Source organism: Drosophila tropicalis, unplaced genomic scaffold (assembly GCF_018151085.1).
Source record: "Drosophila tropicalis isolate 14030-0801.00 unplaced genomic scaffold, ASM1815108v1 contig_859, whole genome shotgun sequence".
NCBI classification, from domain to species: Eukaryota; Metazoa; Arthropoda; class Insecta; order Diptera; family Drosophilidae; genus Drosophila; species Drosophila tropicalis.
Genome location: NW_027173353.1, coordinates 9933891 through 9960463, shown reverse-complemented (window position 1 = coordinate 9960463; position 26573 = coordinate 9933891). Strand labels below are relative to the sequence as shown.

At 35.7% G+C, this 26573-nt stretch overlaps 2 protein-coding genes across 5 annotated transcripts; one reads left to right on the top strand and one right to left on the bottom strand.

Moving 5' to 3' along the window:
* Positions 1–198: 198 nt before the first annotated feature.
* On the bottom strand, positions 199–25800 carry LOC137582359 (uncharacterized protein ZK1073.1). Of its 4 annotated transcripts, none has more exons than XM_068296866.1 (10): positions 25612–25800; positions 21352–21521; positions 4132–4182; positions 4004–4067; positions 3610–3938; positions 3452–3523; positions 2642–2754; positions 2416–2578; positions 1639–1849; positions 199–395 (listed from the first exon to the last, which is right to left on the bottom strand). In XM_068296866.1, exons 2-10 carry the CDS (start codon positions 21439–21441, stop codon positions 265–267), a joined length of 1224 nt encoding a protein of 407 aa, XP_068152967.1. In that variant the 5' UTR covers positions 21442–21521; positions 25612–25800; the 3' UTR covers positions 199–264. The 4 variants fall into 4 exon arrangements, with proteins under 4 accessions (XP_068152967.1, XP_068152966.1, XP_068152969.1 ...); XM_068296865.1 differs by lacking the exon at positions 25612–25800 and adding an exon at positions 22202–22428; XM_068296868.1 differs by lacking the exon at positions 25612–25800 and adding an exon at positions 22202–22428 and having other exon boundaries at positions 21379–21521.
* On the top strand, positions 23948–26162 carry jagn (jagunal). Its single transcript, XM_068296869.1, has 3 exons — positions 23948–24165; positions 24529–24901; positions 24964–26162. Exons 1-3 carry the CDS (start codon positions 24077–24079, stop codon positions 25093–25095), a joined length of 594 nt encoding a protein of 197 aa, XP_068152970.1. The 5' UTR covers positions 23948–24076; the 3' UTR covers positions 25096–26162.
* The last annotated feature ends 411 nt before the right edge of the window (positions 26163–26573 follow it).

Here is a 26573-nt window from a genome sequence, read left to right as displayed (position 1 = left end):
CTGTTATATACATCTTGGCGACATTAAATACCATATCACCTTCTGGGTGCATATGATAGCTAAAAATATTTTATAGCTAGAATATCGATAAAATAGCCTAACTGGCAACGATGACTATCGTTTTTATAATTATCGAGAATGTATCAAATTTGAAATTAACATAAAATTCAATTCAATAAAATCATAAAAGAGTAAAGATTTGTCGTCATATTAGTTGTTACATTTATTGGGAACAACAAAATTTTGACTCTGCCGAAATTTCGATCACCGTTTGTAAATCATTTTCAGAGTTGGTTTAAAAAAATTATGCTGCATTCCATAATGAAATCCTTTGGGCGGCTTCTGTGGCGGTGGGGCATCCATATATATGCGATTAAATTCGAAAGTCTCCTTAACTGTTGAATGATTAACTGATGTTAGTTATATATGTATTAACATTAAATTTAAATAATAAAAATGCTCTACCATTTTTTGTGTTTGATTATAAGTTTTTATTCTGTAACGATGTGTTTGCTTCTAACTTTTCAAAGTGCTCGGTTTGTATGTAATGTATACAATTTAAATTTGTTTTCTTTACTACATACTTAATATTGCTGAAAGCCGATATGATATCATTTATATAATAATACAAAAAAAGCGCCTGAAAGCTGTTCTACAATAATGTGGCTTTGAATTGCTTATATATTTTTTATCATTTAATTTGTGTGATATTTTCGTTGGTAAAATAAACAGTGTTTCGTTTAGGTGCCATCTTCCGGCCCTTGTTTTGCGTTGCATTAAAACTTACATAGATTTTTAGAGACGTAGGTTATTCCCTTGCAGATATATAATATAAGAAAATTGGTCGGATGCACACAGAAGGAAACGTTTTTGTTTCCCAATTAGCCGGTTCATGGCTACAGATTCAATTTTGTTGCAATCAGAGTATTATATTTCGTATATCAAAAGGTTTTTCAATTTGTTTGGGTTAAACTTCTCAAGGAACTGCAAGGGTATGAAAAGTTCAGCACGGCCGAAATTCGTTTTCTTGGGATACTTTTTTTAATGAAAATCTCGTTTTTATGAAAATAAAGTAACAAGGGTCAAAGTTCTACTTGAATTGCTACGTATTAAGGTACTATTAATCAATCGGAGGTATTACATACACATAATATGCATAGATGATTGCTTGGCCACAGTTAGTTACTTAGTAAATGGTTTTTGGGGGTTTAATTTTCGTCAATTTAGACGCTGAGATATGAATTGCCTTGCTCTCATGCTTACAGGTGGGATATCATTGGGGATTTTACAAGTCTAAGCCTATAAATATTATATATGTACGTAGGTAGTATTCTCTAAAAGATTTATCGACCTTGATTTTGGTTTTAAAAATTTATGCAGAATTATGCAGTTTAATTTTTTTTTGTTTCTTAAAATGTTTCAAGTGATTTCTAATAAAATTTTGGCATATTACAATTCTTTAGTAACCGGGCTAAAATTATTAGAAAATACATTGTGTTTGTGTGTGTTGTGTTCAGGTGAGACTAAAGGTAATTTTTCTAATAATTTATGTAATTCAATTTAATGCTGTCCTCTGCAGTTGCGGCTGAAGCTGAAGCGGTGTTTAAACGTATTACTCTTTCTTGGGCAACAACTCACTGTTCATAATGCTGAGCCGTCTTATATTGGGCTTATCGTAATCTTCCATAGAAATGCCTCGAGACAAACGTCGCGAACCATTGGCACTCTCAAAGGAGCCCGAACTAGCGGTAGAGAAGGCCCGTCCACGATCTACTCCTGGCATTACCACCGAGGTAAGTAGCCCTTGTCCCTTGCAGAATAGCAAAATCGATTGCGCCACTTTACCAGGCTGATAAAGAAATATATATTAAATATTTATAATAGGTATTACAAAAAGCTAATTTCGGTTACACCGAAGTTGGCCATCAAACCGCCTTTTTTGATTAAAATTGTCTAAAATGTGTTAATTCCTTGATCATAAATGGCTTCTTTGTCAGAAGAAAATACTATCCTAGCGACCACTCCTATTATAAACCCCCTGGCTTTAATATGTTTCAACTCCTTTGTAGAGAAGTATTTTGAATCGATAGCCTTACATTTTGTTATTTTCGAATCATTATGTAATCAAGCATTAGAATTTCTATTTTGTAATCTGTTAAAACAATGTTCTAAATGCTGTACTTTTAGTGTGTCTCCTTCGGACAAGCGTTTATATTTTGGCTGGCTTGTATATGCCATAGAAGTCAGATCGGGTCAATTCTAATAAATGGCTCTTGTATATGAACAAGTAGCCTAAACTGACATAGAAACTCCAATAACTGGGAGTCCACTTCGCATACAAAAATACTTTCAAACAGACAGACACTGAGTATTATCCTCAAAATGTAAATTCCTTTGCTAAAAAACAATACGTACAGCATCGGCCAAAACATCTCCAGCACGTTCAATTTTCAATATGGTGACACGCTCCTTCTCCACATCTCGATGCAGTTTTTCAACCATTGAAGCATAAGGACTTAGCATGCCAGTAATCAAAATAACGTCCACTTTGCATCCCTTTAGAGTTAGATCCTTGCGACTGAAATTGCAAGAAATGCCTTTCAGTAAATGTGAGAAAGAAAATCCTTAATCAGGGTCTTACTTCATAAATGCCTTGACATAGAGCCCAACATTCTTGCTATTGAGCGACCGATGCAAACGCTTCTGATATTCAGCCACAATCTTCTCCTTATCAGGATTCTCACCGACAATTTGCTATAAAGTAGTTTAGTATACCAAAAATGTTATATCGAGCAGTGCAGCAGCAGAAGCCAAAAGTAATTGAAGTTACAACAATCTACACTTTACAAGACAATGTCAAAAGCATCAAAAGCAAAAGGCATGCAAAATTAAAAAACTATAAAGTAAAACAAAAAATAGATCAAAATTTCAAATTTTCTTTCTTCTTTGTGAAGATATTTGCCAATTTGTTGGTTCATTTAGAACTGTCGAAGGGAAACTACATACCGAGCGCTAAAAATAAAAAGAGTAATGAGAAAATATAAGAATCATGCTTGAAATAAAATATACAAAAATCTAAATTTATGGAAGAAATTTTTTTGGTATCTAGCATTGTATTGAGAACCGATTGTAGAGAGAGATCGAGACTTATTTAATATAGAGACTTTCTTTCGGTTTACCTCCATAACCTTGAGCGTAGACGAACGTATATGTAATTGCGTTCGATTGGTCGTTGTTAAGGATTCAAACATAAAATGGAACAAGAAATTGTAAAGTGAAAAAAATACAACATGACACTCAGAATTAATCAATTAACCACACAACAACACAAAGTTCGACGATGTGTGTTCACTTTCACAGCAAAAAGAGAACAGAATGTTTGGTGTATATATGTAATATTGAGACTCGAGATTGGAGACTGGAGACACTGTACTGTAATATTATAACTTACATGCCCAAATTTGTGATACATTAGAAAGCTTTCAGCTGATTGGGCCACCTCATCAGTTTTCCAGCTAATGAACTGCAATGAACGAGAAGAAGACAAATGGGCAGATTAGTTGGACACTCCGAATCTTGCACGATTGCGGATTTTCATGGCTCACTCACCTTGTTCTTGAATGACTGTAAAACACTGGCAGCACTGCCCGTGGCATTGATTAGTATGAGGCCCAATGCCCGACTTGGATGGGCCAGGCCAAAGCGGGCCAATACGTTGGCTCCCGCCCCCTCGCCCAATCCAATCACATACTTCACATGCAGATAGTCCAAAACGGTGACTAAGTCCTCACCCAATGCTTGCAAAGATGGAAATGGAAAATTGTCGGCCAAGGCATCGGCATTATCGGCATGACCGGGCACATCGACGTGTATGAAACATGAGCGCTCCTTAATTTCCGTCATGCATGGGCTGCTTACAAATTCCTGAAAGGAATTATCTAACAAAGAGTCGTGGATTGGTCATTGGAGTTGGATGATGCTGAGATAATGTTGTTCTACTTACGATTGCAGCCCAAATCATGAACGGTTATAAAGACGGCACGTTTCTCCTGCTGCGACAGATCGCCCTATATACGAAGATAAAACCATTACCAATTACAATTTTCCTTTTCTCTGATGCACTTTACTAACCTGTACAATTACGGTCAAATCGCCGCATTTTTCGGTGCTGATATTATATTTCTGTGAAATGGTAAATTAAACTAATTTAATTACTTGCCTAATGCGCTTGCACAGAGAGAACTTTGTTAAACAAAAAACCAAAAGCACTTGAATCATTTTCACGTAAACGCAAACTCAAGCGTGAAAAATGACTGGGCATGAAATGACCAAAAATTAAAAAAAGTTGATGCCAAAATGAGTTTGAGTTCTTTGCCATGACCCACTAATTAGTTGTGCCTGCAGTTTACTTTGGCAACCCAATTCGCCACAATTTATATATCCAAGTTCAATCCCTGACCTCAGTAATTAAACTTATTTTCCCAGCTGAAATTTGGCTTGAGGTGTCGTCCACTGCCACTGTCAAAAAATTTGTCCAAGTAAATAAAAACCACAAAATTTAGCACCCCTTCTTTGGGTGGAATCGTTTATCCGTCTGCTACCAGATGACACTTATTGAAATCGAATGAAACTATAAAAGTGTCAAAAGACCAGCATGGGGACCGGAGCACATTTCTCGAGCCGTTGCCACCTCAATATCTTTTGGGCAAAGAATTTGCCTAAGCCCTTTAATGTCTCTTTCATTCATTCAGCCAGCTGAAAGGTTGCCAGGCCGCAAGTGGGGCTTGTGTAAGCAACTATGTAAGTGGAGAATAAACGAACCGAGGGAAATCCAAATGAAAATGAGAATGTTTGTGTCTGTCTATATGTAAATGTGTGCGTCTGTGTGTGTGCTTAGCTCTCGTGGTGATGGATTTACGGGGGATATGAGAGAACAATATCCATTGAGTTAAGTAAACTAAAAGCATATTGGCAATTAAATTATATTGAAGTTTAAATGCCCTTAACATTTTCTATAAGGCATCTCTGAGCTAATATAGTGAAACGAAATATTTATTAAATTCCATTATTCCAGATGGAATGAATGGGACTACGACAATCCTCTCCCTTATCCCTGATGGAATTACCTTTCTTACTCTTTACACTGGTGGCCATGTATTAAGGACGTTTATACTTTCAGATTTTAGTTCCGACTTTCTGGACTCTCAACCAAGTCAATAAAGAAATTTTTAAAGTAATTTGTTGAGAAATTAGTCTATTTTGATTATGACCCTTTTCGGTTGGCCACACAGATACCAATAAAACCATTAATATTAAGGAAGTTATAGATCTAAAAAACCTAAGATAATCTGCATGTCAGAAATTGTTAACATTGAAATTCTGATTTTTCTACCTAATTTTAAGCTGAGGTTAAGTTACGACTTTTGTCCTAAATTATATAATTCGGATTAAGACTAGATAAGCTGGGCTTAAATACAAGACTATTATATATATACTTTAAGTATTTATTATCCTTAATACCTAATAATTTCAGCATAAAGAGCATAAACAACATATTATTAAAATTACTTGCTTTAAATCTTTTTAGTTTAGTTGAAAAAATTAAAAACAAAATTTGCTGTTGTCATATTGTCTACAAAGCCATAAAAGGTTTTAAGTCATTGAATCAAGAGTTAGGAATATATTTTAATCATTGGCTATTTTATAAGCCCTTTACTAAATTACACATTTTGTTATTTATTTTTGCAAGGTAAATCAATTTTTGATAAAAGAGTTCACTGACTCTTTTGTTCAGACTTTACTGACCTTATTGGTTTCCGAGCTACCTCAATAGTCCTTAGACTGATGTGAAAAGGATGTTTTAAAGAAATTCGAAAGATTGCAACTAATAAAGCATTATGTTAACTTCATATAAGCAATTCAATTATTAAAAAGTTTAGAAAGCAATTAACCGTATAAGTAGTTTCAATTGAAATTGTACAAGTGGCTCGTGACTTCTGTTTATAATCTTGTAAAGTGAATAAGTTAAGATTACACAAATTTAGTGATTTCCTTCACTCATTCATAAGCATCCCAATCCTAGTTAGTCCCATCTGCTTAAACCATTTTGTTCATCCAAAATGTTTAGGGGTCTATTTAAAACTCTTTATATTAAGAGATTGTGCTTTTTTAGATGTATTGGTAGTTAGCTTAACTAATCATGCTCCAAGTTATAGTAAAAGTTTTAAAAACAAGGGAATAGATGTGCCTATAAAGTTGAATTAGATTTCCTATTCAAATCAATCGTTAATAGCCAACTAAATGGAGTTGAATCGAAAGGGATACATTAGTTTCTATAATCATCGAAATCCAATAAAATCCAATTTAATCAAATATCACGTTATTTAGAATCAGTAACTTGCTAAAAACCTGATACTATCATTCGATATATGAATTTCGCAATTAATAATTCTTTAGATCGAATTGGCATTGGTTGATTGCTTTTGCAATATATAATATTGAATACATTATTTGCCAATTAAACTAGAATTCTGAATGCAAAGTAACAAAACCGTAAAAACTTTATGTTGTTTTCAAATAAATAATGCATCACCTGCCCTATGGCCAAAGAGCTTGCTACAGATCAGGGAGAGGGATGTCCTGCAGGTTGCAACTGCATTTGAGTGCCACAACATGGTGAACATGTTGCAAATAAATACATTTCTATGTAGATGTGTGTATGTGTGTTTGTGTGTGTGTGTGTGGGTATGGCATCCCAACTCCGCCTATTCCGGGGTGATGATGACGTTGAAACTTGTCCATGTAGATGAGGATAAATGGAAACGGCAACAGGGAATAATTGCTCAGAGTAAACAAGAAGCAAATGGTGCACATGCCGTCACAAATCAATTGGCATTAATTAAGTGTAAGCTTTTGCAACAATAAATGGAATGCCAATGCTCTATTGAAATATAATGCGATTTCTTTGTTTCTGTTTATTTGTGGAAAATGAATATAAGCGCAGTTTATTTGCATATTTGCTAATTGTTTTTTCAATTTATTCATGAATTTTATACAACAAATATTTAAGTAATCGATTTAGTTTGATTACTCTTTTTTTGGTGAATACGAAATGAATCAATCAAAAATAAGCCAGAATTAAGCTTTTTTAAATTGAGTATTGAATTTCACTTAGTTTTCTAACTGAGCTCTTTTCGAATTCTATACACTTATTTATACCTCTGTATTTGTATTTAAGGTTATTTTATAAACCAATTTAGTTGGCTTTATAAAAGTGCGAATAAAATATATATGAGCGTCTATATTTTCTTCACACAATTCCAAAGCCAAAGAACAAAAGTTTTTGCCATCCAACAGCTGCTCCTTGAAACTTTTAGCTGTTGATGCCGATTCGCAAACAATTGCTCACACCTGCAGAAGCAGAAGTAAACGATGAAATATAACCATAACCGCATAGCAATGTTGCCATAAAAATCGCTTATAAATAATGAAATTGACAATAAATTGCACACACACACACTCACTCACACAACGATGATGGATGAGTAGCTAGCACATGGGATAGCATGTCTGTTAAGTGTGAGGGTATTTCCCTTTTGGCTGGGTGCACTTTACGACCTGCCGATGCTCATTCACCAAGCTCCCCCCGCCTTATCCAAGACGACAGACGACGATAGCAGCCACTGGCATGCTGGTTGACATATTAATGATTGATGTTCAACGGTTGACAAAGTTACAAACCAGTGCCCGAAACAGAAGATGAAACATGACGAAAGCAAACTTCAGATTGACAGAACTTAAACTAAGTATACAGATCGACCGATAAAAGTCAATTATCAGACTTTGAAGAAATTCACCATTTTACCGGGAAGAAAAATTAATTGATATAATCCTTTCCTTAATTTACAAATTGATCCATAAATATGTATAAAACTAGACGTAATAGGCGAAACAAACTTAGTTTCGAAAACGAATGCGACTGACATAACACTTGAAATTCAGAATAGCAAGTTTGAAAAGGATTACGAAATGGGTGTTAATTTCCGTTTGAAAACGACTTGATAGGAGACTGTGGATACTCTTTTAAAAAGTTTAATTGCTGTTAAAGTATCCTCGAAATTCGAAGAGGTTCAAACCAAATTAGTGTTAGTCTTAAATAGAAATGCAGTATCTATGTATAATTTTTAGCAAAAAGTTAAATTGGAAGCACATAAAAGTATGCTATAAATAATTACCAAACAATTGAGATAAACTTACTAAATATACTCAACAAGCTGAACACTTTCTAAATACTCAGTGAATAAGCCAGTCGTGATGTGATTTGAAAGATACTTCCTGGATGGCAGAAATTGCCATGGACTTGACAAATAGACACCATGTCGTATGATGACATGTCGTATACGTAATGAGAGAAAAGTTTTACACTCAATTCAGGTGTTTGCCTTTTTGTTTTCTTTCGTTTTTGTTTTAAACGGGTTTCTTCTTTTATTTTGTTGCTGCCGGCGCAATTGTGAATTTCAATTGTTTATTTGCTTTTGCGTCAACGATTTTCTGTCTTGTGAGCTGTTTCGTTGCTATCGTATTTGTTGATGTCAGAGAGTCAGAAGACCATCAAGTCAATTAAAAAGCCAACTGACTGAATCGCTTGATTTATGTCTGTCATACAAAAGTTTTACGTTGTCTTAAGATGTGTAAGGTCCCTAAAAGAAAGAGTTCCATTTAATCGATAGTTAAATAAATGGGAAATGAAAGTAATATAATCTCACTCTACGAACCTATAAAATCATTTGTTCATTAGTTTGTGCAAACTGAAAAGCAACATGGTTAAAATTTGGTTCAAATGTCTGGTCAACATGCATCAACAAAAAAAGCACAAAAACGAATGACCATACATACATATGTACCATTTGCTTATGCAATATCTAAATGAATGGGAATGTGTATGAAGCGGAATCGGTATCAAAATGCCAACAACCAACCATGTATCGCAGATGATGTGAATGTAAAGGCATTGCCCCCAAGCCCTAGGATAAAACTTTCACATTTTGTTGCAGCTATGCGTGTCAACTCATTGACCTCGTTGTTGCTACCTCGACTACTGGTTTGCTGGTAGGTTGATTCCGCCTCCTGAGGCATCCTTTGCCCCGCATTTTGTTTTTTGATTTCGTTGACGTTGCCAGTTTTGCCCCAGCATATGAAAATACGATGTATGAGTGTGTGTGTGTGTAGCATCCGATCCATCACCCTGCTTTGCTCTACATTTAGCCTTACTGGCTCGACTTCTCTTTCTTCTCGGTTTTGATAATGTACCAGTTCCAGTTCCCATTACCCAAACCCAAACCCAAACCCTACTCGGTTAACAGCTTTAATGTCGTAATCACGTGGCTGTGAGGCCCCCGAGTGCTTACTAAATACGATGGCCCGGCTATTTGTAGCACGAAATATGGCCAGGACATTCATGTGTCTCAATCTCTTTAGTTCTGCCCCCCTTCTCTTGCATCTGACTCTGTTTTTCCCTGAATGTCCGGACCTGTCTGTCATTTCGGTCGAGATTACAGCTTACAGCTGATGGATTTTGCATTTGCCGTAAGGCAGAGAGGCAAAATGATTTCTCATCCTGATGACTTTATCATTGGCAGTAGCAAAATGTATCTCAAATATCGACACACAGCAAATTGAGGCTTCGATCAAGCTAATCCAAGTGAGTGACTCTTAATTACACAATAAAAATATACATATAAACATATAATACAATTAAAAGATTGAAACTATTAATTATTTAACTGGTTACAATTTGGCTGGATTTGTTCTGGTTCCAATATACATACATATATGTATATATATATTTCAACTATTTTGTGTGGCTCTTGTTTGCCTGCCATTCTTTGTTCAACCGCAATAGCAATTAAGGCTACCGTGAATGACAATAGAATAAAACCAAAAAAAAAAAAAAAAATATTCCAACCGCAGTCAAGTGTACTAAAGGAAAGTCTCCAACAGAAACTGAATTGCTCTTGCCACTTAAACGCACAAAGTTTATCTAACAGAGTGCTGGCTGCCACTCAAACCCATCCTGGTCACATGGTTTGCTTCCAGCCTCCAGCCCCAAGCTTGTCGCTAATCAGTATTTCCTCCGTCAGTCTAAACGAATTGTCGGCATTTTAGATTTGATTCCGTCTTGAGTTCTTCTCTAACGTCTGCCCCCATTTGTTGCATTTGTAATTTCAAGGGTTCCTGCTTTCTTTTTTTGTTGTGTTTGCCTTGTTTATGGCTCGAGAGATGGAAGTTTATTTGCCACACATCTTTTTTGGCTCTAAAAATGTAGTCAAGTGTAAATGGATTTTCGGTTCATGACCGCACTTGCAGTCAAAGCATTTCCATCAACAACTCCCTTAGCCCTCATCCATGGTGGCCGATTTGACCTTCTCTATAAGTGTGTGTGTGTCTGTATATAATATATAGATTTGTTTGTTAGTGCCATCATATGACGCGTCCTCTGTATCTACCATTGGGATTCCAAAGTGACATGTTGCGGGTGTGCGACCAGTGTGTGTGTTTGTGTGTTTGTGGGTTTATTAAATTGATGTTTCACTTTTTTGCTCCGACAAATTCCTGCCTGCCTGGCATACCTAATGCATGCTTTATTATTGCTCTCAATAATGTATGACTAAAATATTTAACACATTTTATTGAACGCATACAAATTGATGGAAACCAAATATGTCAAATACGCAGTAATTGGGGCGGTTAAACAGGATTAAAAGTAGTCCTAGACTAAAATACTTTAAATTGCAGCATTACAAGGACACATTTTTACATCAATTAAATGTTATTTAAGCCCTGCAGGACGCAGGACTCGAGATGTTACCATGCGGCATTGAAAACTTTGACACTTTGCCAACGCAAAAGTTATAAGGAAACATTAAAAAAAAAAAATATGCAAAAAAATTCCGTCAAGAGTGTCACACGGTTAGACGTAAGAATATGCTAAATGGAATGAGAGGTAGAGGAAAGCTCGTAACTAAAAAAAAAACTCTTCAAAACTCATTAGAAAAGTCCATCCCTGATCGGCAAACAGATGACTTTGACTTGAAGTCAAAGCTTTCTGAAGGATTTTTCTATTGAAACTAATTGGATAGATTCGAGTATACACATGGAGTATAATAAAATTTGTTCCTTCAACCTCAAGGCGCACTTTAAACGCTAGAGAATGCAATTGAAACACATTTCTACCTACAAAGCGAGCGAAAGCAAAAACTTCTTACTAACAAACAAACTTTTCTTGTCCCAAGGCGGGGGAGCAAAACTAAAAGATTTCCACTATTTGTTTTCTCTCCATGTAGTAAAAGTTTTATTCAATGTGTGACCCATAAACACGAGTAACTGACGCCCAAAGACAAGTTAATTTCTGTAAAGGATTCATTGGGCTAATATCAAACTACAAACTAAAACAAACAATATACAACAAATCAATTTGAAAAGTTGTTTAGAATAATGGAAATAGTTTTTCAATTTACTCAGCAGGGAAACCCTTTACCCATAGTTATATTAATTTGTACTTTTTCTTAATTAAATCACAACTGATTAAAGCTCCAAATAAATAGCAAAAGGCTTTATACGAGGGGACACAGAAAGAACTAAAAAAAAAGCGAACCAAAGAACAAAACGTAAATGCAAAAATATATTGCTTGTGGTTTTCCTTTTTTTGGTTTTTTTTTTATCAGAAAATCTTCTTAGTCAGCAAAGTGAAATTGAAATTGCAATCTCAGAGGAGCGCATCCAATATTTAGTTACCTACAAGCACATGCTAGCACACACACACACACACACACAAATGTGGTTACACAGAATGTTGGTTGTGCACACACAAACACACTCACACGCCCACAAACACACCACCAGAACAGGGGACTAGCATATTATTATTGTGTATATTTTGCTTTTACTGTTTGCAATGCTTTTAATGAGAAATATCAAACTTAAATTTTCTTCAGAATGTCAAAATCAGTATAAAAATGGAAAATGGAAAATGGGAAACTCATAGCAAACATTTTAATCTAGGAATTTTATTTTGCTTGACAGGTGAATTCTTTATCCAGGGGCAAAACGAATTCTTTAACTGTTGCAGAGTCAAGTTAGTTTTCGATTTCCCTTTCAAAAGGTTTTAATGATGGTTAAGAAATTGTTAAATAATAAAGAAATAATTCAGGAATTTGTAAGTTCTTGTATGTCGATCTATCTGTTCATGTCCTTTATGCGAATCACCGACTATTCTTGGTTTGTCTTATAAATCGCTTTTGATACTACATAAGTCTTCGGTCAGTTATAAGTAATCAAAGGTGAGCAATTCAAGCCATGCAAAGTGATTGTAAAATGAAATCCTGTATCCAAAATGAGACACCAATTATGCGGATCAAATACAAAAGTGGTTTTTATGTTAGAAAATTTATCCTATCAAGCGATAATTCTGAAATACAACAAAGTTTTTAAAGGGTTAGCTTGAATGTCACCCTGAAAATAGTTAAGTTTGATATTTCGTAAACTTTTTTTGTGGAAAAATAATTGAACTTTGTTGCAACTAAACAAGTCAAGTGCACATCTTTGAATGTGTGTGTTTTGTATGTATGTAAATTGCTGCATTGATCCGAAAATACAAAATATTTTAATCTCCTTTATCTCGGTTTAAATTTGGTTAGAGAAAAGACAACATTTACTTTGGTGTGGCTCAACTTTTTACTTAGAACTGCAAATAATTTTTTGTTATCAATCAAAACAAGTAAAACAATTTGAAATATGCCTGAAAATTTAAGAAAAGGAATTTGCCAACAATCGTGTTTAATTGACTTGATAGTTGAAAACTCTTAAAAAACTGAAACTAAAGGTTCTTCAAAGTGTTTAGAAGTAAAATAAAACATTTTGAATCAATATTTAGTCAATTTTTAGTTCGAATGACATTTATGTTGCAACCTTTCAAGCTGTGGACCGAAAGAACAGAATGGTGGAAAAGAATGGTTCATTGGGAATCAAGAAAATGGATTTATATTGCAGAAACCCAAAATGTCCACAATTTTTGACTCCTACATTGGTTGACAATTGACTTTGCAATCTTCCAGTGCCTTTCAAATGATGAAATCAAACTACATGTACTTATATTCAAAAACTTCTCCATTTATATATTCTTCTTAAATTATAATTAGTAGTTGTGGCAGATTTCCTTTCCAAATATTTCTAGAAAAGGATATAAATAAATAGGAAAGTTTTCCTCTCATTTTACTCTGTGAAAAGTTTCAACTTCCTCATGCCGTTTTGTCGGAATCGCAACAGTTTTCCAAGTCAAAGAGAAAATTTAGTGATTGTAAGCCTAGGTAGAGCTGGGAATGCTGCCAGCACGCGGCTATTATCCAAATGGGTGAGCATCGTCCAATTAGTAACTTAATAAATAGGGTAAAAGCATTTTTGTTGTCACCTAAATTTGTTTTTGGCCTGCTTGCGGGCTCATGTAATTAATACTTGCCAGATGGTACACCGCAAATGGGACGTAAAATGAAACATTTACCGCAATGGTTACAGCCACAAATAACACAATAACAACCGCAATAATATTGTGCCACAAAGGGAAAGGCAACGCAAAGGAAAAAAGTTACACAGAAAGAAGAAAATATATATATGCAGAAAGAGAATTATGCAATTTTTATGAGGCTAAAGTCAAAAAGTATGCTATGTCCTTTGAGTCGAAAACGGTAAGCTAGGGGAGCTAGCATATCAAGGTTATGCGCGGCTTGCCTTCACGGCAACTGAATTTGATCACCAAAGCCCAGCTTAAGGTGGGTGTGTGTGTGTTTGCTTGTTTACTAAAAAACTAAGCCATGTCACGTAGCTGAAAAACTATGTGAAAAATTGCATTCCAGTTCACAAATTCCGACACTCTTGTGACTACATACATAATTAAACACACTGGCAACTCAAAAAGCGCATTTAAGCACTTGACAGGACGCGCTCTGCAGACACACACTAACCCAAATAAGTATGCAAGGCATTTCATCATTTCGGTAGGCAACACAACCGCGACTTTTCACTCACTTTCCATGACAAAAGTGTCTTACGGTCTCATTGTCTTGTCGTGTAAAACTTACGCTAATCTTCTCGGCTGGCGCTGGTGAGGCAGCCCCACCGTGTCTTGGTGTGCTTGGCTTCGACATAGCTCTCTAACAGGACACCTTGACTTGACGACTTGGGCTTGGCTTATTGCGTATCACTTTGAGCGACAGCGACAACACACACAAGATGCTTCGATTAGGCGCACAGCAGCTTTCACAGCTGAATCGGCACAAAAATGGAAAGCACACTCGATTGTTAAAGAGTCCCCCGTTTGGAGAGCAGCTTACCGACTGCAATGTTCGAATGCCTGGCAACGACTGTGCCAGGTATCAGACGAATGACGCGTGACCGGCTCGCACTCTGAGCCGATAGACAAAACCCCACGACTCTGGTGAAAGTAACACCGAACGAACTAACGAACGAACGAACGAACGAGGAGGCAAATGTGATGAATGAAATGGTCTCAACTGCTGATTCCCCTGCATCTCAGACGCAGCTTCCAAAGGATGCTGCCTTGCAAAATATTGCCAAAAAGAAAGCTTTCACATTACCTAGCAAAACGCAAACGAAGGGCAGAGTGTTGAAACGTTGCCTTAGGTCAGAGTTGGTGGAGGAAAGTAAATACAGAGTTGCCATGTAGTTGGTGGGTGTTCTCTCCAATATATCACCCATGTAAAGTTCAGGCATATAAAAAAAATTAAAATATTCAATGACTGGCAAAGATAACTGTAACTTCTTATCAAATTTTTTTTTTTTAAAGCAAAAGCAATAGAACATTTTACCTTAAATTCCGGTCGGAACGTTAAGATAAGACGTCGTTAAAAAAATATATTACTATATAAATTAGACTTTGTGGAAAATTTTCCATTGCTTTTGCTTTAAAATATATGATAACAGCACTAAAATGTAACTGAAGTTGTCACGGTTTAAGCTTTACAAATTTGTAGTGACTTTTGTCATTTTTAATTCTCAAAGTTGCCAAATACATAAAAACTTTCCGAGTTACCAAAAAAGGTACAAAAGTTGAAAGAAATTGAAGTAATTATATGTAAAGTGCTTCCTAATTAAAATTAGTTTTAATAACGATTCTAAGAAAATACACTTCATGAAGGTATAACTCATATTTGAACTACTTATGTTTACAATAATAATGCGTTACTTGAAATTGTAAAGTTTTCTGGCAACGCTGTTTTGCCACCGACAGTCATTGCCTACTTTTCAGCGCAAAGCTTTCGGACGCCCACGCAATATAAATGAATGTATATGGATGTATGTATGTATGTATGTTTGAGATATGTACAAAGTATGTCTGTGTCAGATGCTGTGTGTGTGTGAGTGTATTTGCTCTTATGTTATGGTGAATTTGCGGGGTTGATATAAAAGGAATCCCTTTTGTTTTATTTCATTTGTTTTGGGTTTTTTTTGCGGCATTCTCTTTTGTGTTTTATTTCGCAGAGTCTTCATTGCCATCGCAGTAGCTAGTTGTTTTTGTGCTCTTATTGTGAGCTCTTTTTCTGAGCGCCTTTTTGTTTTGATGTGCTAATTTGTCAGCGCGCGGAAAATGCGCAAAACCCTCCCACTCTTGCCTCACATTCTCCGCCACCTCCATTCAGTCATTCTTCCACCCATCTGACCCAACTTTCACATAAAATGCGCATTAGAAATATGCGTGGGCTAGGTCAAGCCGGTGTGGCAAGAGAAGACCAAGTCTTGCCATTGTATACAGGGAGCAAGAGTGAGAAATCAAATACAGATAATACAAAAATAAATATATGCAAGTAGATGGAAATTGAAAGCTTGTGCCACTGAACTGATTTCAACGATTTGCCAAATTTAATTTTATATATATATCTGTTTATGCGGATATGGTTAAACGCCTTGGATATTTATTCTATTAAGCCCAATGAAAATATTTAAACTTTAAACTAAAATTCTTGTCGTTCGTTGTGCACACAAAAATGTTTTTATGCCTTATACCCACAGGGTAAAAGGGTGTCGTCGAACTTGGCCTATAAAGCTGATCGAATGATGTTCTATCCAGCAAAATCAAATGAACGATAGGATTATCTAATATATTTTATTATGAAGATCATTAGAAACCAGTTTGTTAAGAGCTAACCATTCGTAAAAACTCTTTTTCTGCCCTGTCTTTAATAAATTTCTTAGCATTTGGCATTTAATGGGGTAACTTAAAGTCGTTTCTCACAAAGGTCCCAAAGCGGTTCCCTTTATATTTTGAATATTTCTTTGTTGCTGCTGTCATTGACACCAAAAGGAATAAAATGAGATGCAAATTCTTTCGTCATTTTTAAATCCCATTAAACGTTCACCAGGAAAACATTTTGATGTACATTATATGTATGTGCACGTATTTTCCGTATATTTACATATACATCCATATTCCATCCTTATGTCTATACTCTTGCTTTTCGTACATATATATTTTCTGAAGCGTAGAGAAATTCACTGTCTTTGGCTTAACTCTGGTGTTTCTTAATTTCGAAAGGCGTTTCATTTAAATAAATTGGCAAAGACACCACACTAACGCACACAAAAAGAAATTAAAAACAAAGTGAAACCAGAAAAGTTGAATGCAAAGAACAAACAAACGAAAAAAGCAAAGAATGGCAATAAACATCAACAACAAATAGGACAATGTCGACTACAATTATCCAGGCAGATGCCTAGAACAAACAATGACAAACGCGATTTATGTATGCGCAAAAGAGGAAAAGTTGCGGGTGAAACGGAAAACCATTCTTATAGTGGATTTTCAGAAAGGGAAAAGGCAAAAGTTGGGGAAAAGTGAGTGAGAGATGTAAAAGCAGTTTGCAGTTGTCATTGCATACTTGAAGGTACACACAAAAGATGGAAAAGGAAAGAGCGAGGACAATTCATTCCTGTATTCTGTGAACCGATGGCTGGGAGTCGGGAAGGAAAAGCGAAGGATAAAAAGTTCTTAAATACCGAATCCATGATGCTAGAGAAGGTCTCACTTCAATCTGTACCCTTTTTTATGTTTGTTTAGTGCTTTAAGTTCTTTTACCGAAGCCGAAGCGGGTTTCCGTTCAAGTGACTGTAGAGCAATTTGAATCTTTTCGTTTGAGTTTGAACAATTTTCTCTTAATCTAAGTTGGTCTTCTGGACGATTCCTAAAAGAGACATTACTTTTAAATACCCCCAAAATCAGATGCTATTTAAATTGTTAGAACTTACTGAAGAATCTGCCATTAATAAGGGTAGATGGAGTTCGTCTAAGCTCGGCCAACAATTTAAATTGTTTTTTAAGACTTCGACCTTGAACATTCAAGTGAACGACTTTAAAAAACGAAAAAGCAACAAATCTCATAAAGAGAGAGGGGAAACAGTAAGAGCCAGGAGGTGGATAGGATGCCTCGAGAGCATTCCCAGCAGGAGCACTTAAGCTCAAACGACAACGCAAACATGTGCGCTAGGAAAACAACCCCAAGCTAGAGAAAGATAGATATAGGTACATAGATAGAATGACAGAGCGCGACAAGTGCCAGGAGTAAAGCTTCTCTGAGGAAGTCCTCCGCATCGCCAGGAATCTCTCAAGTGGCTGGCAATCTGCGAGACACGCTTTTTCCATGGAAACACAAAACACACCTCACCATCAGCGAAATGCGAAATGCTGCCACGATATATATTCGCTCAATATTTACGCATTTATTTATGCTGCTCTTTATTAGCTTTTTATCGTTCATTTATTTTGCTCGTTATGTTCATTCTGGTGCTGCCGTCTCTGGCGTTGTCTCGCTTTCCGCCACTCCTCCAGCCACTTGAGTCCACAGTTCCACTTTACTCCACTTGAATCCACGAGCTCCCTCATTCAATTTATTTCAACTGCTATTTTTGGCCTGCTCCAATGGCCTCATTCCCAAGTCAGATATGCCACTCCTCATGATGAAGACATTGATCATCCTGTTTGGCAAAAGTGGCAGACTGATAATAAATTCAACTCTAAGCCAATGCAAATGAGTTCATTGGTCATGGCGCATCGCATAAACGAAATTGATTGATAAGCCTCATTGTTCACAAATTGCAGGACCAACCAAAAAAAAATAAAAACACTATTATCCCTCCTTGAAGGTCTCGAAAATGCCCATCTGCGGCTGAATTTGATTACAAATTAACAGCTTAGGTAAGATTTAAGCCTTGATTGGAGAAGAAGGAAAATCATCTGTTGGTAGTGAAATCTTCCTCCATCTAAGCCAAAACAATAGAAATCGCATCGAAGTTTTAGACCTCATTACTAAGAATTCAGTTTATCCTCTTATACGTAGTGATGGCAAATATAAATCATTAATTGATTGCGATTATTAATTATAATTTGTTGAAGAAAAACATAAGTAATCAATTAGTCAAACCATTTTGTATAATGTTGTCCCATTTTTAATATTTTAAGACGTGTCTGTAAGGCAAATGTCATTTGAAAGTAACACCAATCAGAACAGACGGATTTAGAAGGACTAAAATTATGCATTATGTTCTTCTTTTCTATAGAAAAAGTACTGCTCCTACAAAAGTCCCTATTGATGTGAGAAGAATTTAATGGTCGGGCATACATTTTAGGATTCTGATAGTTTAGCTATTTCTTTTTTCAAAATGCGTTTTATAACCGTAACCTAAAGTACATTGCGACCCATTTCAATCCACACTATCCACTTGTTTCATTATTGACTTCCAGGCATAGGCCTGGAGTAAGCACTTTTCATCTACTGATCTATCTACTTTTAAACCCAACCCGTTTCTGCTGACTTCACTGGAACAGCGACCTACTCTCAAGATCGGCCGCAATACGATCAATAGACGTTGATCAGCCCTCTTGAGGTATATTTAAGGTCTCTTCCGGAGCAGTCTTCGTCTTAGCCTGGCCTCGGAACCAGAAAAATCGAGTGATTAGTTTCTTGGTAAACTTGGTAAAGCAGTTAAGGGAAGAGGTTTATGTGTCATCTTCTTTGTGTATCATGGTAAGGCACCAGACTCACACCGAGACTCGTAACAGGCTCCCGAGTTGCGACCAGGACACATAACATTAGAATTGAAACTGGTATAGTAGAGTCTTGGAAATGCGTTTGAGCAACATAAACTATTATTGCTTATCATAAATATTAATCATGTCTTTACTTATAACGAAGTTTTGCCTCTTAATGGATATTTTGCGGTTTCCCGAAAGTTATTTGTATCCTTTTTTCCACAGTTTTACCATACCTTTAAGATAATCTAAGTTTTTCTCTATCTATGATACATATCTAGGAGACGATCCTAGTATGTGTATCCTTCTTACTTTCATTCATTCCATTTTCATTCGAAAACTTTCGCCAAGTCGGTCTGCACTAATTCATCTTATTACTCCCAGTTGAGGACGCATGTTGCCCAAGACTTTATCTCATAATTATGTGCATTACAATTTGGCAATAATTTTTCTCTCCCTTAACTGGAATTTATGTTTTAAATGGGTCATTTATGGCAGACCCCCTTCCCCTTTGGATAGTGTGTGTGTGCTATAAATAGTTTTGCTTGTTTCGGTTAACCCCCCCCAATTAATGTTGCATTGTGTGTGTACTCTGATGTTGTTCTCTTGCAACATGGGCATTTTTTTTGTTTCTCTGTCAATTAATTTTATTCGGACAGTGACTGGGAAATGCTTTTAATTGGTTTATTGGCATTGTGTTAAATGAAAATTGCAGAGGCCCATTGACTACGCAATTTCAACAGATATTTGGACAAGGAAATTAAATTTGGGTTCTACTGCAAAGACTGCATATAGACCTATTTATACCCTGTCTACACGCAGAATCCACAAAGGGCAACTATTTGACTTTAATTTAGAATGTCTTGAAAATCACTAAAAATTCATTAGCATTAGAAAGGATCAACGTTTGTACTTAAAGATAAGATACCCATAAATTTCAATTCAATTTGCGGCAACTAATTGGCAAGTGGCCAAGCATTCCCTTCACTCACTTTCATCGTCCCATCATCCTCATAATAATCATCATCATTTTCAGCGTCAAACATTGTTGTTATCAACAAACACAACGCGACCTTGTACATTTCTCTTGGCCCACTGGCAATTGGTGCTTCTGTGTGAATTAAATGGGGCATTCTTATTTATAAATTAAAGTGCGCGAAAAGTATTTATAAGCTCAAAAGGAAATGTAGCTTTTTTATCGGCAACATTGCGTATGAGTCATTTAAGCTACATCAAATATTTCTCTGATTGTGATTATAAACTGTGGCAAACTTTTCCTTATCTTATGCTGAACCAAACTGAGTTTAACTGAATAATATGCTAGCATAATGGAATGTATACAGTATACAGTGGTGGTCAGTAGGTTAGCCCCTTCTTTTTTTTAACTGTGAATTTGATTTTCTCGGCTCTCAAGCACTTTAATGAAGAAATTTGTTTAGTTATTTGTTGGTTATTGTATTTAGATAATGACTCGTAATTATGTTCATGTCAGCTTTCGACGTTTTTTTTTCAAGTGCGTTTGAACATAAAGCCCCTTCCCAATATTCGGTCAATAGTTTAGCCCAGCCTCTCCAAAATCTTTAATATTGTAGTTAGACAAGTGAATTCTTTGAAGAAGTTGTAGATTTAGCTAATCTAAGACAAACTGCATACCAAAAATGTTCAATTGAACCTCACTACTTGTTTTGGGGCCAATCGAAATTTTGGGTTTGAGGAAAAGGTGACTAAACCAATGATCTTTAAAGATTTTTGGTAATCAACTTCTGCCCTTTGAGAGAAGTAAGAAGGAAAGTATAAAGAGAATACTTCTTGACCCAAGATTTGATTATATTTGCACAGAGAAATTATTATATAATAATACGTAATTTGTTGCCTTATTATTATCGAATATGTCGCATACCTTATCTACGTTGGATAAATTTTATAATGTATTTGGGATTAATTAAAGCAGTCGGGGCAATCAAGAAAGCTTAACAAAAACACTTGAAGGTCTTAAGTGTTGTGACGACTTCTGACCCACCCACTTGTATGTATGTATATGTATGTGTACCCACTCACTTACACACGCAGTATGTACAGATGTGTGTTTAGCTGTATGAGAACAAATGCATATTCCATTTTTGTAGAGCAATTAATGGGCCATGCTGATGAACTTCGAATTGAATTCAAAACAACATTTGGGCGGGGGACAAACATTAACAAAGAACCATAGAACGAAATTTTATATCTCACGATTTTTGGTCACTTGATACCCATACCTCATAGATGGTATTCATAATTCTCACCCTCTCCACCAGACTCTCGGCACGGCGAGCAAAGGAGGCTCGTTTCTCCGCGGCCATCGACATGACTCGGTACGGAAGTCTCTTTTCTGTTTTGTTGTGGGCCAAAATAAATATATTCAACGACCAAATCAGCAAGTGTGTAACTGCAAAGAGAATGGAAAGAAGTACATATATTTATCACTTATCTAGGCGATTTGATCGATGACTATGTGGATCGACGCTGGCATTTTGTTTAATAATACTAAATAAATATTGTATCACAAGGCTTAAAGCCAAAGTCAATGCGATAATATTTATGAACGAAATGTTTCGGTCAATAAATGCAAATAAAATGCAAAAATATATTCATACATTTGTCTAAGTATGCAAATAGAATCAGGCGACAAGCGGAAAATTAAGACACATTGTTAACCTCTAACTTGTGCGCAAATTAAACAAAATATTTCTGGTTTGTATACAGTTTGGATCCGTATTCCTGGTTAAGATCCTGAATAGACAGACAACATCGCGTATACCACATGTATGCAGGTTGAAATTTCATAAAGTAATCCATAATAAGTTTACCACGCACTGAATTCAAATCGCCTTCTCCATATTTGATTTGTAAGTTTTGAAATCGGAATACTTTCTATATCTGTTACTAATATATCTTCCTCTTCAGTTGTTGACATTCATAAAGTGTAATTTTTAAACATATCGCACATATTAGAAAGACTTTTTGGTTTTTGGCGGTCACACTGAGGGACAAACAACAACTTGGCACAAAAATTCAATTAATTTTATGCACATATTAATTTGTTTAAAAATAAATAAAACGCATTACCCTTTTTGCAGAGACAATGACACTTTAATGCACAATTCAGCTGCCTATTTCGGTGTAAACAGATACACAATAATTATCGCGAACTGGCATTAAAAAGTAGCTAATGCTAAGCGCCAAATTAGCTTTAAAATCCGTTTAAATATTCTCCGAAAATTCCGTTAATGATCGCACAAAAAGCGTCCCGTGGGTTCTTGTGCTAAAGAGTTTTGTCGTTGGACTGATGACACATGACGGCGAGATGTTGTTTTGTAGCTTCGGTAATAAAGAGTACAACAACAAAGCGCGTTCGTTATTTGTCGTTCTGCCCGGCGCGAGCGGAAAATGCATAAAAACATACATACACATTTTCTTTCTCTTTTAGTAGACGTCAAAATTCAGTGATCGTAATTTTTTAAGAACCCGCCCCCCACATTGTTTATGGAGTTCAATGTAACAAGTTTCGGTTAAAGCCCCTTTTAGACAAAGTGATCTAAATTTAGACTGATTAGTGCACAATGGACAATCAATTTGCATAATGAGTGCGCACTTAATTATGATAATTTTATCATTGACGTGATCACAACAACAAATTTGGATGTACATCAAACTTATATATATGTACAGTTGTTATGAAGCATCATTTAACAAATATCGGTTCATAAAGGTGAATATTTTAAAATCAAAGCAGATGTTCCTCAATATATTTGCACTAGGAGATGTCGTCATGGCCGAAGTTTGTACACCCTTGCAAGTCAAAGCGGAAAAACATCTTACCTATAAAGTAGAATTTCCCTAAAAGTGTATCCTACAAACTCAAACAGTGAGGCGTATATAGCAATCCATTTCATGGGTTGTTTATACGTCGGCTATATAATGTAGTTATCCGATATTGATCAAGTTTGCCAGAATTATAGATTGCTATGTGATAGTTACTAACCTATATTTCCTATCAGATCTTAGCGAGCATTGACCGCGTGTGTCGTTTGCCTAATAGATGTAGACATTTAACTACACCTATATTCAATAAAATTTAAAAAACACTTATTAATGCTTAAGCTTATTGAAAAGCTGCCTGAATCTGAGACAAAAAACAGGTTTATCCAACCAATATTACTTTACGACCAATCTTTCCTATAAGAGCCAAACAAAATACAAATTAGCAGTGTTTATAAAAACGAGGGGGATTTAGATAATATTTCTGAATATTTTGTTGTCTGTTTCAAATATAAAGCTAAATGCATAAAACTTTTGATAATTGTTTAATATTTAACAAAATATTTTTAAATTTGCCGCCAAGTTTGGTGCCAACGTCGAACCGATAACACCACCGATAGCTATGGACGTAGAGAAGAGCATACGTCTCGTGACTAAGTAAATATTTACAATATTTGTAACATGCAACAAGTGCTTTTTTAAATAAATAAATTTTGAAATAGCTAGAGTTCGACTGGTTCGACTAAACTAGTGTTAATACCCCTATAAATTAATTTGAAGTTTAAAAAAGGTTTTGATCCGTCTTTTTCCTTGCCATGTAATTTTACATGGCATACATAATAAATTTATACAATAGTTTTAATGAATAAATGAAATAAAGCAAGCAAACCAATTTTTTTTCTTTTACCTGAGGCGACTAGATTTATAGAGCACAATAAATCAAATGTGTGCAATATAATCTCAAATCTAAATTATACATGTATATTAATGCTATAATGAAATGTTTACTGGGCTAAACGTCTGCAGTTCGTGAGAAACACATGCAAAACAAACTCCCATCTCTATCTGTTCTGTTTTTGACGTAGATATTTTTTTCAGTTTTGTTTTTGTTTTTGTGCTGGCGGAGGATAAAGTCGTAAAGTGACAAAATCATAAGCTAAATCTGAAACTAAATTGCTCAAAATGGCAACGCGCGGCGGTCCGATGGTCGCTGGCACCGACGGCAACGATTTCGAATTTAGGCAACGCGTGGCAGGCACATATCAAATTAGGTTAATAAACTTAAATATCCAACAATTTGCAGTTGTGGATCCCAAATAAAGGGGATACAGACCCAACATCCTGCCACTCGCCCTCCATGGGCAACAATATAGACCGTCAACATGCATCGAGCTGCATTCACATGTCGTAAAGCAGAAAAGTAATTAGATAATTACTTACTGCAGGTGGCAGGTGGCAGCTGGCCGAGTATCAACACGTCACAAGTGTCTCGGACTGCAGGGCAGCCCCCCGCCTGGAGTGAACCCTAAAACTGGGCTGTGCGGGTGGTCGTTGATGGGCTGTGTGCCAACTGAATGGAGACTCGGGCAATTGAACTAATTGATGCTCATTTTAAATATCATTTTTGCTTGCAGTTTGCTGAATAAATCACGCCTGAAGTACTGCATTTTCTTTCATGCCATGCTTTTCTTTGTGATGCTGGCCAAATTGACTTCTGACATATTGGATCGATTGGATATATTTGTGTTGGAAATTGAAGAACTGGAGGTACCTCCGCCACTCTGGTGGGAGTATGTATGGGCTGGCTCCTTGCTCACCTCGTTTGTGGGTTTGTCGGCGGCACGGGGAAACAAGGTGCGGGACATGCAGAAGTACATGATTGCCATTCTGGTCTTTGGCATTGTGCCCTTGCTCTACTGTTTCGCTTACTATTTTTCGGATATGTGGGAGTTTTTGACCATGGATAAGACCGTGGAATTGGATGAGACTGACATATTTGTATGGCGCGTAAGTACAGTGGAATTATTATTGATGAAGACGTTTTCTGTTACACTCCTTGTGCTTTTCAGGGCTATCCCTATGGTGTGTTTTGGTATGCCTTCTGCTTTGTGGGCTTCCAAATTCACGGATTCACGCTATACTTTGCCTACACTCTAGTCAAGGCCTGGAAGGCCCGTACTGCCACACGTAAATTTCAGTAAACTCTGAAACAATTCGGTGGACTGAAGGTGGTTGAAGCACTAAAATACTCGCCAAAATAGTTAAAACCAAGCTAGACGCTGTAGGCCTAGTTGTATATAAGAATCGAGAAAGTTTAACTAACTCTCCAAGAAACGAATTGAAACGTCAAGCAGCTGTTAAGTTATCGCACATTTTTTATAATACCTACATCATACAGTACAGGATACAGGCAAAAATACTTAAAGTGCTCTCTTAATGAACTATATCAACGTTAATGTTTTTTTTTTTTTTTTTTTTTGTTAATTACAAGTTACAATACCGTTCAAACCATTTAAAAGGAAAACACACATATACATACATATATGAATAATAATCTGAAGTTAATATTTATAGTCACTTATCCCAAATTGCTAAAAAATGTATGTACATACAAATTTGCAAATTGAAGTCAGGACAACAAAGCAACTGAAGCCACCAATTTTTCCCCGAATAGGAAAACAAAAATGAAAGAAAACTTTGTCTTTTCACTTACTTACATTTCAATGTGCCTCGTGTTTGTTAGAAACGTTATAAATATATATACAAATATATATATACATACATACACATGTATATATGTGAATATACATTTATAATTATATAGATTTCTATTTGTCACTATTAGTTTTTAGTTGTTTTCTACAAATTTTGAAAAGTGTGTTGATTTTGTCAATTTTTATTATATCCTTCCTGACACGCACATATTCAGTGCTGATTGTTGAACGTTTATGGAGAAAATGTCGACCTCCCCCCTCCCGAAAAAAAAAAAAATAGTATCATTTTACATTATTCAAATGCAATTTGAGTGTTTAAGCAAAGTTTATTAAAGTTCTGATCGTCAATAATAATTATAATAAATACTGTTGTAATAACATACACACACACACACACATACAAACACAAAACACACATAGCAAATTGAAGTGTTGTGCGTGCGAGATGAATTTTGAATAGACTAATGGTTTTTGAAATCGTTAATAATTATTCAAATTTTTAGTAGTTTTTTTAAAAACATAAATTTATCAATAAAAATGCATATTTATTTGTTCTTCTGAGTGGGTTAAAAAAAAAAGAATTTTTTTTGTAGAATTGTTAATTCAAAGTTTAACAAGATATGATTCACAGGCAAAGTGGTCAGGAAAAGGTTGCTAGCAAGGCAATGTCCATAATACTATCAGTGGATTATCTTGTAGCGTTTTGTACAGAAGAGAACGAAGTGAAGAGACAGAAAGAGAATAAGTTCAGAAAACTTGTTAAAAGATTGGCAAAGAACACAAAAGGATTTGTGTAGGATACTCCCTAGTTGGTAAGCTATCTACCCAGCTGAATAGCAAAAAAGTTTCTGATTCGACGTGAGGGAGCTAATCTATAATACCTAGTAAATTAGAAAAACTAACTTAACAGTTTATTAATTTATGGAGAAATAGGACGCCAAATTCTAGTCTTTCGTTGTGAAGTG

Coding starts and splice junctions, on each gene's coding strand:
- jagn (XM_068296869.1), top strand. CDS start 24,077: ATGGCAACGCGCGGCGGTCCGATGGTCGCTGGCACCGACGGCAACGAT. Junction 24,166..24,528: donor GCAGGCACATATCAAATTAG/GTTAATAAACTT, acceptor TTTTGCTTGCAG/TTTGCTGAATAAATCACGCC. Junction 24,902..24,963: donor CTGACATATTTGTATGGCGC/GTAAGTACAGTG, acceptor TGTGCTTTTCAG/GGCTATCCCTATGGTGTGTT.
- LOC137582359 (XM_068296866.1), bottom strand. CDS start 21,441: ATGTCGATGGCCGCGGAGAAACGAGCCTCCTTTGCTCGCCGTGCCGAG. Junction 4,068..4,131: donor ATTTGACCGTAATTGTACAG/GTTAGTAAAGTG, acceptor CTTCGTATATAG/GGCGATCTGTCGCAGCAGGA. Junction 2,755..3,451: donor TGTATCACAAATTTGGGCAT/GTAAGTTATAAT, acceptor ACTACTTTATAG/CAAATTGTCGGTGAGAATCC.